At 40.3% G+C, this 15,891-nt stretch overlaps 4 protein-coding genes across 9 annotated transcripts in view; 3 read left to right on the top strand and 1 right to left on the bottom strand.

Moving 5' to 3' along the window:
- The first annotated feature begins 532 nt into the window (after positions 1 to 532).
- On the top strand, positions 533 to 5,429 carry katnbl1 (katanin p80 subunit B-like 1). 4 transcript variants are annotated; one of them, XM_061753097.1, is made up of 10 exons: positions 533 to 708; positions 1,278 to 1,355; positions 1,513 to 1,550; positions 1,694 to 1,973; positions 2,052 to 2,167; positions 2,252 to 2,302; positions 3,426 to 3,515; positions 3,744 to 3,845; positions 4,189 to 4,282; positions 4,840 to 5,429. In XM_061753097.1, exons 2-10 carry the CDS (start codon positions 1,347 to 1,349, stop codon positions 4,870 to 4,872), a joined length of 813 nt encoding a protein of 270 aa, XP_061609081.1. In that variant the 5' UTR covers positions 533 to 708; positions 1,278 to 1,346; the 3' UTR covers positions 4,873 to 5,429. The 4 variants fall into 4 exon arrangements, with proteins under 4 accessions (XP_061609081.1, XP_061609082.1, XP_061609080.1 ...); XM_061753098.1 differs by having other exon boundaries at positions 533 to 729; XM_061753096.1 differs by having other exon boundaries at positions 533 to 790.
- A 152-nt stretch (positions 5,430 to 5,581) lies between these two features.
- On the top strand, positions 5,582 to 8,974 carry emc7b (ER membrane protein complex subunit 7b). The gene is made up of 5 exons (XM_061753100.1): positions 5,582 to 5,946; positions 6,656 to 6,775; positions 6,864 to 7,002; positions 7,853 to 7,933; positions 8,401 to 8,974. The coding sequence occupies exons 1-5, from the start codon at positions 5,714 to 5,716 to the stop codon at positions 8,548 to 8,550; spliced, it is 723 nt and encodes a 240-aa protein (XP_061609084.1). The 5' UTR covers positions 5,582 to 5,713; the 3' UTR covers positions 8,551 to 8,974.
- An 873-nt stretch (positions 8,975 to 9,847) lies between these two features.
- chrm5b (cholinergic receptor, muscarinic 5b) overlaps positions 9,848 to 15,891 on the bottom strand; it is a 12,573-nt gene continuing 6,529 nt past the window's right edge. For all 3 annotated transcript variants that reach the window (XM_061753091.1, XM_061753092.1, XM_061753094.1), the window contains one exon: positions 9,848 to 12,551. In XM_061753091.1, the coding sequence (XP_061609075.1) occupies positions 10,950 to 12,467 (1,518 nt within the window). In that variant the 5' untranslated portion in view covers positions 12,468 to 12,551 and the 3' untranslated portion in view covers positions 9,848 to 10,949. The remainder of the gene's footprint in view (positions 12,552 to 15,891) is intronic.
- Positions 12,807 to 15,891, top strand: part of aven (apoptosis, caspase activation inhibitor) — a 25,259-nt gene continuing 22,174 nt past the window's right edge. Inside the window, exons 1-2 of the mRNA XM_061753095.1 lie at positions 12,807 to 13,096; positions 15,091 to 15,259. Of these exons, the coding sequence (XP_061609079.1) occupies positions 12,896 to 13,096; positions 15,091 to 15,259 (370 nt within the window). The 5' untranslated portion in view covers positions 12,807 to 12,895. The remainder of the gene's footprint in view (positions 13,097 to 15,090; positions 15,260 to 15,891) is intronic.

Here is a 15,891-nt window from a genome sequence, read left to right as displayed (position 1 = left end):
ACACTGCACCCGACCCCTATGGCCCCTCCCACAGGTGGTGAGCCCATGGGAAGGGGGACCCACGTTACCCTTTCGGGCTGTGCCCGGCCGGGCCCCATGGGTGCAGGCCCGGCCACCAGGCGCTCGCCTTCGAGCCCCACCACCAGGCCTGGCTCCAGTGGGGGGCCCCGGTGGCCCGCGTCCGGGCAAGGGAAAACGAAGTCCATTGTTTGTCGTCATCATTAGGGGTCTTTGAGCCGTGCTTTGTCTGGTCCCTCACCTAGGACATGTTTGTCATGGGTGACCCTGCCAGGGGCATAAAGCCCCCAGACAACCGATTTAAATAAGCAACCGAAGAAATAAGCAAGTAACGACTTAATTTCAGTGTCCATGCATAGTCTTCTATGGGAACGTCGACCTTTCCAACATGGCCGTTAAATCAACACGTTGGTCGACCTCGCGTCTTCATTGCGCTGGTGCATCTACCTATTTATATCTATGGGAGTAGCAACATAGATTGGCGTTTCTATAGAGGTCCAGCAGCGGTCGCCAAAAGTCCACATTCGTGTGCCAAAATCAATCCCACAATCCCCACACAACAGCGGTGGATCCATTTGAATGGTGCAAAAACTTCTGAAACGCCAGCGAACGCTCAACAAGAGTTGGTTGGCCTAGTACAGTGTAACCAGTTTTTCACGTGTTGGACTTATACATCTGAAGAGAATACATGTCAGTTGACAAAATGCCTCGGTTGGTATTTAAATGTGATGTTTGAATCTCGCTAGTGCCTTGGAAGTGAGGTTTGTGATAGGTAAGTTTTAAAGGCTAAGCGGCTAGTTTGCTCACAGTTAGCAGCCTAGCTAAGTGGTCTATGTTCCCTGGCTAAGCTAAATGCTAACAGCTGCAGGTGACTAGCTGTAGACTTAACTTGGCTAACGCGTCGAAGGACGTTCCGAAAATGGAGTGTTGTAAATGGCACTTTAAATATCTGCCGCCGTGTTGTTGATATTCGTACGGTTGGGGAAAATATGCTATGGTAAGGACGACATTTGTTCCGCTAGTCAAGCTAATGCTTAAACTAGTATCATAGCATCACACCAATTGTGTTTGCGTTAGGCGTGTTGTTGTTTTTTTTTTTTCCCTTTTCAAAATCCGTATAGTCATAACTTAAATTGACTAAACACCACCTGATGTTCGTCCATGGTTTTTCATATATATATATGACAGGTTTCCCTGTATTGTTTTCTCCTTTATAGTTTACCTAAATTGTGACAAGTGATCTGCTTTTCTATCAACAGCAATTCTCTAAGGTCAAGAAGAAAAAGTCTAATGGCCTCTTGTGATCTCGCCTGCATCTTTCAAAGACCATGAAGCAGGTATGGAGCGTGTCCGCTAGTAGCATAGTAGCATGCCTTATTGTGTGTGGTTGTTTAGAAATTCCTCGTGACAGTGAAATAGTGCATTGTAGTGCAGTGGTATTGTTGTGGTAGAGACGTGGCCGTAGTGGCCTCATCCCCTATCCTTCTGTTTTAGGTGGATATTAGAAATAAGGACGAATTAGATAAGGAAAGGTGAGTCTCTAATCCATGGTTATAGGGATGTGTCACACAGTTAACCCCCTTTAGTCACTGGACCTGTAAAACACCCCTTCACAGTCTAGTATTGTATTATCGGTAAATAAAGTCAACTTTAACATCTTTTTCCCCATTAACAGATTCCCAGTGCATTACGGAGTACACAGTCCAGGAAAGGAAAAGAGGTCCTCACTTTGCAGGAGGAAGAGTTCTCTCTCCCTGGAGGTGGGCTTAAAGCTGCACCTTAAAACATCCGATGTTGGTCGAGCCCGTAACCCCGGCATGGCCAACAAAGAAAACGAGGTGACATGCTTGGATGTGCGGGGCAATCACAACAAAGATAAGTGCAGGCCCACTGTGAATGTAGCAGAGGCCTCGAAGATGGCAGGGCCCAGCTCCAAGTACAGTGACTTTACTGAGGTCAGAATGCCCATTGAAGTTTAAACTTGAAACCTTGGTTTGCTTTACTGACACCTTTTCTATATTGTTTTCCCATAGCTATCAAAGGATCACGAAGCAGTGTCTCACATCCTTTTTGGAAGGAATCTTCGACTTAAAGTGGCCCTAACACTATGGCGAAGAAACGCCATTGAATTAGTGGCTTATCTAATTATGTACAACATTTTCTATTTATGCTGCATATTTTGATATTGTCACTTTTGATGTCAGTTGACATCTTAATGCTCTTTGATCCACAGAATTCAAGACACAGGAGTGCTGCTTGACCTGTTACCTGTCATAACAAACGAGTGAGTCTCATTTGAGTTTCTCAGGAGTTGTAATTATGCTTTGCAATTGAACCACTAAGGTACGGGATGCTGGTCAACCTCATTTAACAGAATTAATGGAAATGGAAAATTTGAGGCTCAAGCAGTCAACCTAATAAAACCTTGACTTTAGAGCACAGGTGTCAAAACTCAAGGCCTGGGGGCCATATCCAGCCCGCCACATCATTCTATGTGGGCCGCGAAACGAATAATTTGTCATCTTCCATGATTCTTGCTAAAATCTGTACCAAAATTTCAATTCATCATATTAATAAATAATAATGTAGAGGTATTGCAAGCATTTTTTTATAATAACCGCCCACAACACTCTGTGTTGCATAGGGCACTGTGTGTGTGTGTGTGTGTGTGTGTGTGTGTGCGTGTGCGTGTGTGTGTGTGTGTGTGTGTGTGTGTGTGTGCGTGCACACTGCGCGTGTCACTGTTAGTACTTCTACGCTGGTACTAAAACAAAGTTATATTGTGTAATATAAAAGAAAGCTAATACTGTTTCATTCAGCAAGACCTTTGTACCTTTGAATTATTTTGTCACCTTATAACCTTTAAAATGTCTAAACCGATCTTTTTCAACCAGTCTCGATCAGCTGAAAATCGATCACGTGATCGACCCCGATTTTCGATCACGTGATCGACCCCGATTTTCGATCACGTGATCGACCCCGATTTTCGATCACGTGATCAGATTAGGACATCACTAGTTCACTGTAAATGGGTTTTGTGAATGTTGATTAAATAGTGACATAAATGTAAAGTGTACTGCATTTGTAATTTTAATGACTGCATATAATTTTGATTGGCATTTATATTTCCTAATTATAACAACGTACCATATCTATACAAGCAGCACCTTCTAAAAGAAGTACAAGTTACTGCTTTATAATGAATACATTAAATTAATATGGAACACAATTGAATTTAAAATCTTGCGTGGCTCTCAACAACCATTACTTTTTGGCTTGGCCCCTTTGAAAAATTAATTGCCCACCGTTGAGCTAAACACCACATTAAAAGGCATTATACTAGTTCTAGTTTTCTATTAATCAACTTGCTTACAAATTTTTCCCTTCCTTGTTTTTTGTTTTTCCAGTCTTCAAACTGAATCATCGTGTTTTTCACCTGGATGCTGCGTTGACCTCGTACCCCAAGTCAAAGTGATCCTCGCCAGTAAATATGAAGAGTAAGTGTCACCCCATATCTATGAAAGTGGTCTGACTCTCACTGGCAAGTAGTTATCAATCGGTTAAAGTGAATGTTTCAGCCTAAAAAATAAATTTTCACTCACCCAAATTACATTAGCTGACCTATTAAAGCAGCTAAACTCTACTACCGCTACTCTTGTACATTCTTCCCCTGAAATCACAGGTCATCTTTTATTGTTGTCATATGTGTTTTGTCCTTTTGTTAGACAGATAGTTGTGGCTTTACACTGGGTTCAGGCTGTCATTAGGAAATGGTGGCCAGACCTTTCCAAGAGAGAGAAAAGACTGCAGGACAGTTTGGACAACAGGTGGGTGCAGCATGTAGTTCTGGACATCACAGACAGAGATTAGTCTTTAGTAGCTCCCAAAGCAGCTTTGTATGCTGCTTTTCAACAGTTGGAAATACTGATGAACATAAAAATTAAATGCTTGAAAGGAAACATTTTTGCAATATGCTAATGTTGCATGGTTCTGAAATAGTACAAACTATTCTCACTTGCTTCATAGTGTAACAACTGGTCATGCTAGATAAGACCAGCATGTGATTACACTGCTTCTGAAGTGGATTAAGGTTTCTTCTAGGGAAAAAGGCCAAAGTCAACACATGCTGTGTTGGTGAATTGAGTTTTTCTTTCTCCCTTCCAACTCCAGGAACATTGCAGTCTTGAATCATCGTCTAAGGGACTTGTGGAAGGATGGAGCCAAGCTATGTCTGGTTTCAGGTTCTACTGGAGACCTGGCAAAGGTGAGAAAAAGTGATTGTGTACGTGTTTAGGTGTTGACCAAAATGTTAGTTAGCATTTATCAGACCAAGTAAAGCTGTTAATCTTGTTTAGATGCTTAGTGATTGTGTCCTGCTATGCTCATAGCTCTCCTAACATTAGCATAACATAACATTATTAAAACTTGTTAAAATATTGATCTTGTTCAAAATAAATACATGTTATAACAACCCACATCCTGTTGCTTTAGGATGTGCAGTCTGCCAGTTGCTATTAAGCCTACACCTACTAACCATGTTAATTTGGGTTTCTAGTCTGTGTGTGGGTTTTAGTGTCTTAACCTGGTGTAGACCCTAATAGTGGTACTGAGCCCCTTCTCGCCATCCTTCTTCCCTTCCATCCTTGTAGCCCTTTCTTCCATAAGTTAATTTATGCATGTACATATTTTTGGCCCACACTGTATTTGAATTACTCTACCAGCTGTTTCATTTGTGTTTGCGTAGTGTATTTAATAACATTCTTAGCATTGTTTTACAATCAGACAGGTGAGGTAATGCTGTCCCCTCTCTCAATGTTGCAGGCCATTGAAGCGTATGTCCTTCAGCTACCCTGACAGTTCATGTAGCACGCTGAGGATGTGACCACTACTGCCGGATCACGGCTGTGTTTTTGTATGGATGATGACATCCAACATATGGACAGGATCATGGTTTTGTTACTCAAAACCTCCTAACTGAAAACAAATTTGACACTTCAAAACAACTCGTTATTGCTGGAGACACTTAAGCAGGGCTGGGAGCACAATTCTGCAAAAGAAGCACAGCAAGTGACTGCTTCACATTGAAGTGGACCGTCTGAGGAAAGGGGGACATATCGAGGACCTCCATGAGACCGGATATATGTTGCCCTATGTAGTGCCAGCCAAGCCAGTTGTTTCTCACTACATCCGTTGTCGCCACAGAATGCAAATGCACTTGGATTCGTGAATGGGCCCGCTGTTTGGATGTTATAAACCTGAATTCTTTGGAATCGGGAACTTGAATTTGCATCAGTCTTAAGTTATGAGTGTGCATCTTGTGTCCTCCATTTTGTGTCATTTGAACTTTATGTCAAGACAAGTTATTCTTTTAATCTTTTAAATAAATTTGATAAAGATATTTTTTTCCTTTTTATTGTGGTTGCAGTCTTCAGGAGTATGGCCTTAAATGACAAACAATAAAACAATAACAAACAACAAAACTAAACTATAAATCTAATGCGCTTCAAAAATTAGCGTCGTTATTTAATACAGGAAATTCGTGTGTCTATCGTCGGAACAATAAAGCTTTCCTTGTTGAAGTGACGTCAATGTCCGTGCGCACGGTTGATGTGCGGTGTCTTCCTCTGCCGACCAAAGATTTCATGTTGACGCGCTTACCTTTAAAGCCGGCTTTTATTTAATTTTGACCAGTACAATGTCCAACAGGGAAAGAATACCGCTCTTGTCGCTTTTGCTTCAGGCCACGTTCGTTGTGGCTTCGTGTTTCACCGATGTGGAAACGGGGCCTGGCGCAGGTGTATCGACACAGACCACCGCAGATCGGTTTAAAATCGAGGGAAGGGCCATCGTTCCGGGTGTAAAAACACAAGACTGGGTCTCCACAGCACGAGTTCTTGTAGACGGGGAAGACTACGTAGGATTTTTGAGGTAAAACAAAACATTTACATATATGGAGGCTAATGAATTAACCAAGCAACGTAGCATTAGCCTGCTAGCTAGTTTCCATCGAGCAAATCTGCTTCTCCACGACCTCATTGATTACTGGTCCTTTGAGGCTTGGTCAGTTGACTGCAAAATAACATTTTCATTAAACTGTCATTATCGAAACACGACTTTATAATATGGAACACCGTTTACGTTGTGGCGAGGTCAGGCCTGGCAGTGTCCTGATAGCTAATGTTATAGCAAAACAACAAGCAGAGAGTCGTTTTGAGTTTGGGAGAAGTACATTTAAGTCATATAAAAGAAGATAAACCGTTTTATACACTGATGGAAATGCAGAGAATAGTCTCAACACCTACTTTGGATATCATCTTATTTACCTCTGAGATAATAGAAACTGACCTTCAATTTACACAAATAGACATTGTTTTTTTAGGGTGTCAAAAATGCTAGTAATGGTATTGTTAAGGTCAGAAGACATGAGTGCATGCCGAAAAATTATTCATGTCATCCTGCAATGACTGGCGGCCAGTTCAGCATGTCCAGGGTGCTTCTTGCCCAAAGTCAGCTTGGATAGGCTCCAGTGACCCTAATGAGGATAAGCACTATAGTAAATGGATGGACAGATAGATAAACAAGGTGATAGGTGTGGTCTATGAAGGGTACAAAAAGTTGTTTTACACTTTTGTTGCAGAACTGATGGCACTTTTGCAGTAAATGATGTCCCATCTGGGTCATACGTTGTCGAAATTGTCACTCCGGGATACAGATTTGAGCCGGTGCGTGTTGATATTACATCCAAGGGGAAAATGAGGTCAGTGCGTCCCGTGAAACCCTCATTTAAATTGAGTTCAAATGTGCTGCTTTACTCCTCACTCACGTTACCCTTCGCTATTTTCCAGAGCTCGTCTTGTGAACTACATTAAGACCTCAGAAGTAATCCGCCAACCATATCCTCTCCAAGTAAGGGCGAGTGGGATTCAAAGCTACTTCATGAAGAGGGAAACTTGGGGCTGGACTGATTTCCTCATGAACCCAATGGTAAAATATGAAGTCATAGTTAACAATCAGAATAAATATGTGTTGTTTCACACTCCCCCACTGGTTGGGTATATTGTGGTTGACTGTGACCATTTATTGGTTTATTTTTTATTTTATTTAACTGAAACATGAAACTCCTACGTTGAGCTGTGTTGTGCTAATTATTCTTAATAGTAAGAAAAAAAGTATACAGAAAGTAGAAAGACTCAAAAGGTTGGGGTGCTGTCCAAAATATTCATTACTATATTCAATATTCATTTCTATAACTTTTAAGGTTGGACGCAATCCCTATTGGAGAGGCTGGTCAAAGTCAGAATTATTCAAATTTCAAAACTATGATAATAGAAATATGCATCCAGGGTCAAACTCACCATAAGAAAACCTTGCACTGTACAGGAAATGTGTACTTTTTACCTTTTTTTTAATTTTTTTTTAATTTTGTTGCCATACAATTGTAAAAATAGATATAACATCAAAAGTATTAAACAATCAGTCTTTAATGATGAATTACAATGGTCACAAGTGTAAAAACAAGTACATTCACTTAATTGTTGAGCATTAAAACAAAACACTTGATTTTAACTTGGATAACAAGTTCAATATATTTAAGATGGTTTCTTATTGCTCTGAATGTGAGTTCACTTAACCTTAGCTGTACCTTGTATATTATTCTCTTGAAACCTCTGGTTTGTACAGTTTTAGAGGATTTCTTTTCTTTTCTTTTTTTGTCCCGAACCTTTCACATTCACGCTGTAATAGGTTGTATGTCCTGAAGGGGGAGTTGTGACGGTAGACTCCCATGTGCTTCTGGCACCAATATTTTACTTCTCTGACTTTGTTGCCCATACAGGTTATGATGATGGTGCTGCCACTACTGATTATTGTTCTACTGCCCAAAGTGGTCAACACCAATGATCCAGAAATGAGAAAGGTAGGAAAATCCTTAAATATGGAAGTGGAAGGATTTCAGTAATAGACCTGCTTCATTGAATTGAATACGTAACAATGAAACTCAGCGAGCACTACTAGGGTTTGATCCAAATAGTCTACTAGTCAATGAGGCCAGTTTACTACTCCACTTTGACATTTTAAAGCTTGAATTCGACTGATTGGTAAAATTGGTAATTGGCAGTGAATTAGTTTAAAAAACAATTGTCGTGTGCTGCATTTATGAAATCAATGAAAAGCTACAGAAAACACAAAATTATACTAAAAAAAATCAGTGATGTCAGTGAATGGCTCCAATAACTAGAGCTAAAAGACTGCAGTGGACTAAAACTTGATATATTCTTAAATTAGCAAATTAATTTACAGCCTGATTTAATGAGATTTGACTCTTTCGACTGTCTTACTAATCTAAGCAATGAAGTAAACCTGTTTTCTTACTTGACCTCACAGGAAATGGAGCAATCCATGAATATGCTGAACCCCAACCCCGAGCTCCCAGATGTGTCTGAGCTCATGACCAAGCTGTTCTCCGGCTCCAAGGGTTCCAGCAAGGCGGGTGGCAGCAGCAAGGGCACCAGGCCGGCTGTCAAGAGGAGGTAGTACGCATACCTCATACGCCTGAAAAAGCACGTCAAGTCATGGATGCAGGATTTTTAAGTGTCTTTTTTCCCCTTTCATGGGTCTGTTGTACAGTTCTCTTTATGAACAAATGCAAACTATTTAGAATCTACAAATACATGTTTTTGTTTATAAAGTTCTAACAGAAATACTCTCACAAGAAATTTTTCTTCATTCACTGCTAATATGTGATTCTAATCCATATCAATCTTTTCTGTGCTGATCCTTTGTTGTGCTTTGCTGCTAATTCCACTACCTGAAAGACATCTTTACATATTGTTTTTTTTTTTTCGTTATGACTGTGAATGAAAATGAATTGAATTAATTTTAAGACTGATGTTAAGATCTTATTTAAAAGCCTGAATAAATAAATTACGGTATATTAAACCAATGTTGTAAAGCGTCATCTGCGTTACCTAATTTTGTGTAAAATGAAAGGGCATTCTTTTCACTTGAAACAAAGACTACATTTGCTTCTCAAACAAAATTACTGTATTTTTTTGTTTATTTTTTCACGGTTTTCAAAAGAAGGTACAGACACTGGCCAAATAAAATGTAATTTACTTTGTAACTTGAAAAACTAAGTGCACCTACACTCACTGGCATCTGTATTTGGTAGAACTGCATATTATAATTAAATCTAATAAAATTTTTCTCTAAGAAGTGGGTAATATTCTGGTTACATTGTTTAGCTACACGCAACATGGTACCCTAGTGGTTAGCATGTCTGCCTCAGTTCTGAGGTTCAGGTTACAAATCTCAGTTTAGGCCCTCCTTTGTGGAGTTTGCATGTTCTCCCTAAGCTTGTATAGGTTGTCTTCAGGTTCTCCGGCTTCCTCACACACGCCAAAAACATGCATGTTAGTTCATTGAAGACTAAATTGCCCATAGTTCTGAATGCTTGTTTCTAAGTACCCTTGCGAATAACCGGCAACCAGCGTGTGCCAGTCAGCTAAAATAGGCTCCTGCTCAGCAACAACCCTGATGAGGATGCATGGTATATACTGAAAAGATGCATGTTAAATGAGATATTACAACATACATAAACAACTGGAAAGTTGTGGGGTGCATCGTTGTAGTTAACTGCCATGCATTTCTATTCTAGTTATACAGAATTTTAGCTCTTGTATTGGAACTCAACAGTTTGTGGAAGTGTGAAACCTGCTTCTGTAGTCAAATATATGCTTAGCTTCACTATTAAGACATCGTAAAACAGAACTTGTAAAATTTATGATGTTGGTTAATAACTTCAAAAATATAAATCAGGACAGAGGCAATGTTATAGCTGACAAAATTGTAATTCTGTGACAGAATTTGTATTCCACTCTTCATATTGTTACACAGACTCACTTTCACTGAACTGCACAGACAATTACCACAGATTCAATCACAGTCATTTGACCTCTGAGCAGAACAGAAGGCACAGAGTTTGACATTACATCATCAAATGGCATAAAAGTGCAAATATTCTTTTTATATTACAGCATCAGACATCAATCATAGAGAAATACTGCAAGCCAGTCGTTACAGATACTGCACTTGACAGTTGTCTAGACAAGAGCTAAACACCTGACATTTAATAGTTTGCTCTACTTAAATATGAATGTTGATAAGTACAGCAGTTTACAATCTCATACTGTTTGTCATATTACCACTGTCAAAATAATGCAGAGCAACAGATTAGCCCTTGGAACTAAATGCACTGGAACCACTATGATTAAAAATAAAAGTCAATACCGATTCAAATCTACCAAGTCATTAAACCTAAATGATTCATTCATAGGATAAATCATTTTAAAATTTCAAGCCTACATTATTCATATATACTGTATGTGTCAATGTGTGTGTGTTATGGTAAATGTTTTTTTTTTAAAGGAATTTCACATTTTCAAAACATGCAGCTTTCAGGATTCCATACATAAATATATGTCAGTGTCAGTTTCCAGTGTATGAGATGCCACTCAATGACACTCAACTAACTCAACAGCTAACACTAAATGAAAAAATAAACATTTCCTTCTTACTCTACTATAATAACTGTGTAGAACATCTGACTGAATTTGTCTAAAATCAGTTTTCCGACCAACGTGTACTTCACACACAAAAAAAATTAAAAATCACATGCAGCACTTCATGCTGACCACACAATATACTTTAGCAGGGATAGTAACGTGACAAGCATCTAATGTGACATGATGTACTAGCGGACATTGGTAGTGTACTGGTTCACATTACTGACTGACTCATGTAGCTGGTGTGGGATCAATTCCCACTTAATGCCCCATTTACAAACAGCCTGAACGGCATCCTGACCATGATGCAGTCAGCCCCTGCCACGACCCAGGTAAATGGGTGACATGACACCGGGGTTAACCAACCAATCAAGTCATTTTGTTGTTGACGTTGGCATTCTGTCCACACCAGTACAGCTTGTCCTTGCCTCTTTTCCTCCTCCACTGACACAGCAGAAGCATACGGAAGGTCTTCTGGAAGGTCTTGTTGCACAGGGCGTAGCACATTGGGTTGACGGTGCTGTTTACGTAGCACAGCCAGTAGCCCAGGTGCCACAGGGATGTAGGGATGCACGTGGCGCAGAATGTGGAGATCAGCACCATAATGTTGTACGGAGTCCACGTGAGGATGAATGCCAGGAGAATGGCGCTGAGGGTCTGGGCCGCCTTCTTCTCCTTCACCAACACCATTCGCTTCCTCTTGGTGATCTGGTTCTTCAGACCCGGGTCCATCGGCTTGGAGGCAGTGGAGGAGGAAGGTGAGGCGTTTTTCTGCTCGGCTTCGGGGGCTCGAGGAGATGCAGGTCCAGGACTGCCTTTTTTACCCTTTGAGCCAGGTGTGAACTTATACGAAATGCACTTCTTACGGCTTTCTTTTGAGGGGGTTGAAAAATACTGATCTTCTGCATAATCCGTCGCTTGGCCATTATCATTTTGACCGTTATCTCTCAAAGATCCTTGCGGGGTCTCGATCGATACGTGACGATCCTCCTCGTCAGATGAGGAGTAACTATTAAATGAAGCGATTTGGTCAGCTTTGACCCACACTTCGTCCGACCTAATGGTAGTTTTTGTAGCATTACTTTGGTTAGAGGAGGACCAGGAGGCCTGGCTCCTTTCTCTCCTCTCTCTGGTAAAATGGAAGCAAGAGGGAATAATGTTTTTCTGCGGTTTAGCTCCCTCCGAGACATGATCTCTTGCGAGTCCTTGCAGCTCTGCCAGATCCTTTGTGCGTCTTTGTGTCTCCTTGTAGATCCTACAGTAGAGAATAGTCATAACAGAGACTGGGATGTAGAAAGCTGCAATGGCTGTTCCAAATGTGATCACAGGCTCTGTTAAAAACTGAATCTGACATTGGTCCTCGGATTCCTTTTCTTCTCCTGCAATGTACTTCCAGCACAGAATGGGTGGCGCCCACAGCACAAACGATACTAACCATGCAAGGCCTATCATGAGGGCGGCCCTCTTTGGAGTCCTCTTAGCTCTGTAAGTCAGCGGCCTTGTGATGGAGAAATATCTGTCAAAGCTGATGACCAGTAAATTCATAACTGAAGCGTTGCTGGCTACATAGTCCACAGCTAGCCAAAGATCACATGCAAGGCTTCCTAAGGACCAGTAACCCATCAGTATATATGTAGTGTATAAGTTCATGGAGAGCACTCCTATAATGAGGTCCGCAAAGGCCAAACTCAGTAGGTAATAGTTGTTTACTGTCTTAAGCTGGCTGTTGACTTTGAAGGATACCATGACCAAAACGTTACCAACTATTGTGATCAAGCTGACAATGGCAGAGACTGTTGCTATGGTGATAACTTCCCAAAGGCTATGGGGAGCAGACTGGATATGCGTTGCGTTGTCAAAAGTGCTGTTTGGAGGATCGACATCCATGATGATGTGCTATTTGCCCAGCGGATAGTTTGAAAGATTATTTAGAAGGTCTTCTCTGTGGCTTCATGGAGAGTAAGATATGTCCTGTAAGATAGAGGAAAACATCAAGACACAAAGATAAACCTAAACATTATTTAAAAACATATTAAAAGCAAATTTTGCAGCTGATAAATCAATGTTTCTGTTTTTGTGTTAATGTGACTATCTAATTAAAAATGTATTCCTTGCCTGATTAAATTATGTTAACCTTAACACTCACTATTAAATATCTATGAATTATTTCGCTTTCGAAATGAATAAAACACAAACGGAGACCGGAACCAATGCCATATTGCATTGCGTGTTTGGCGGGACACTATTCAATATAACACCAACACAAAGGTTTTGGTACGACACGTAAAGCCGTCTGGTGGGAAAAGTGGACCGTCATGGAAGGTAGACCGACCAGAGTCAGGGGAGGAGGTTGGAAAAGAGGTGGCCGCGGCGGAAACGACGGTGGCAGGTTTGGTGGTGAACACAGAGGCAGAAGCAGAGGCAGAGGAGGCCACCACCGCGGCCGGGGCACAAAAGATCACCACCGCGGTCGTGGACGTGGCGGAAATGTACATGCAACGGAATTCCAACACCGGGTAAATGAGTTCGCACTACCAAACTTCCCTGAAAATCTACAGCACGTTTTAAATAATATCTCTTATTGAATTCCAGAAAGATGTGTGAAAATCGATAATATGGAAAGCTTTAATAACACTTGAGAGGCATTATTAATGTGGTCTGGATTTGTGTTGACCTGCACTGCATCACAGCGAGAACTTATATTTGCCCTCTCATTAAAATACAGTGGAGTTCTAGACCAATGCAAATACATTGAAGAAGAAGAATCACCTTTTATTGTCATGAACATGCATGCACACGAAATTTGTTCTCTGCATTTAACCCATCACAGTGAACACATGTTAGTGGAACACAGTGGAGTCACTTGGTGACTGCTTGCATTATAATTAACACCACACTGGAATTTCATTGTGAACTATTTCATCCTTCCATTTTGTATTTGCACCCCTTATCCTGTCTGAGTTGACAGGGAACTGGAGCCTCTTTTAACTGTCCTCGGTCAAAAAACACACGACACTCTGGACTGGTCACCAGTCGATCACAGGGCACATATGGGGACAAACAACCATTCACACACACATTTATTGTCACTGAGTGGGAATTGAAGTCATGTTGCCTGCGTGGAAGTCAGGCAAATGAATCGCTCCACCATCAGTGAATAGTGAAATATAACACAAACATGGATGGGGTTACCATAATTACCATTCAGAAATATTGGACTACAAATTTATTTTCTTGGGTCTAGCTAGAATGTGCAAGTGTATCCAAAATAGGTGTCCCGTGAGTGTACATTTGAAGTTTAAGGTGGTATGTTGCAACTTAAACCCTTTGCTGAGATGATGTTAATTGTAACAAACAAGCCTCTTTCAATGCTGTGCACCCCAGTGTATGATAAAAATCAGTCACATCGGTCTTCATTATGTGGTGTGGAGGTAATACAGGGTCAGAGGGAGGTCTTGTCAGCATTATGTGGTTTGATTAAGGCTCAATAATCAAACACTTGATTTATGTACACATTTGATCACTTGGCACTTGAACAGCATCCATGGGCCTTGTTTGCCTTGAAAATGACACTAGAGGGTTCTCCTGCGTTTCCTCAGGCAGCTTCTGTCAACCGAGTCCCCTGTTGTTGTAATGGCAGCGGTAGAAAAGAAACAATAGGGGCCCAGTGATTGCAATCAAAGAAATATCTTTTGGGATATATGGGCTCCTTGATTGCAATCATAAAAATCCCCCTTCGGGCATCTGTTACAGCCTGTGGTCTTATATTTCAGGAAAACATGAGCACAGCTTTGGTAAAAAGAAAACTCAACTGCTAGGTTTTAGCAGTTTAGGCAGAAAGACAATTATTCTGGTGTTTATAATTTGTAATGTCCTGTAGTTTCCCATGTCATGATGAAATGCTAAAGAGAGCAGAGCATTATAATCATTTCACAAAATGTTTCGAAATTCACTTTTTGATTGTCTGTCTTTTCAACTTCATGACATAGTTTACAATACATTTTGTACTTTGGTTAAGCAGTCTCAGCTATTATGTGTTTCAGGATTAGGGATGGACCGATTATTGGCCGGGCGCCGATATTCGGCATTTTGACACACATCAACATTGTCCTTTTAATAAAAATATAAAAAAATCATACGATCGATTTAAAACAAGGTAAACTTCAGGGAACTCTGTATGTATGTATGTATTTATTTATTTAACTTTTCACTTTATAAGACATGCTGCTGACCCTGGGAACTTAAAACAAAGATAAGTGAAAGATTAATATTTCAATTGTAGTGAAATGTTGGAAAACTTTATTAACTAATTTTCTGTAGAAAACTTCAGGGATTGATTAATTGGTTTATAAGACATTGTTTTATAAGACATGCTGCTGAGCCTGGGAGCTCCCTTGCACGTTTAGAATTTTAAAAGTGATGTCTGTGGACTAAGATAAAACTTGTGTTACTGTATATCCAGTGTAACATAAATCCCTTCTTTCTTATTTACACATTTTGTTTCTATCAGAGTGAAGTTGAAGAGGGTGACTTTGATGAAGAGGGTCACAGTACAGTTTTCTCCAGGAGGAAACTGCAGTCCAACTGGGACCGTTATGAAGATTCGGAGACGCAGGAAACCCCTGACAACATGCCCACTCTAAGAGGAACTGACTATCATGTCCTGCTGGGCTCTGCAGGTAAGATGTGGTCTGTACAAGGTTTGTTTGTGTCAGTTGTTCTTATATTTTATAGTCTATACCAAGGTCAATACTTCACCAAAATACATAATGCCGTTTAAACAGTGACTATGAGATTGGATCAATATATTACTGGATTGTGTATTTTTACTTGCACAATAAAATAGGTACATTTATTTTTTTGTATTCTTTTCCTTGCAATGGATAAACAAATGGAAATTCCCCCTGCATCAAATATTCCACTGAGTCTGACTGCACTTGTCTGAGGTTGTCTCAGTAATCCTAATTAGTGAAAAGTTGTTGTCTTCAGGGACATTTTTAATTGCCTTGTATGGACAGTGCTGTCAGATGGCCACAAAGTACATACTTATTTATCCTTTGTTTTATTATTTTCTGTCTTAACAGTCAGTGTTTTCTTGTTTTCTCTTCTGTATTTCTTCAGTAACATGTCCTCATAAAAGTAGTGTAAATGCAGTATGTATTCTCATCTTATTATAGCTACTCTGATTTGATCATTTGTGAGCAATGAGGCAAATAAGTTAGGTTGAAACCTTCTGCAGGATTTGCATTTATATCAGTTTCTTTTGACCAATTAGTCTTTTTTTTTTTGCCTCGATTTACAGTGTGGAGTG

This window comes from Phyllopteryx taeniolatus, chromosome 18, assembly GCF_024500385.1.
Source record: "Phyllopteryx taeniolatus isolate TA_2022b chromosome 18, UOR_Ptae_1.2, whole genome shotgun sequence".
In the NCBI taxonomy this organism is placed as follows: Eukaryota; Metazoa; Chordata; class Actinopteri; order Syngnathiformes; family Syngnathidae; genus Phyllopteryx; species Phyllopteryx taeniolatus.
The sequence above is the reverse complement of the archived record's forward strand: the minus strand, read 5'-3'. Positions and strand labels throughout refer to the sequence as shown.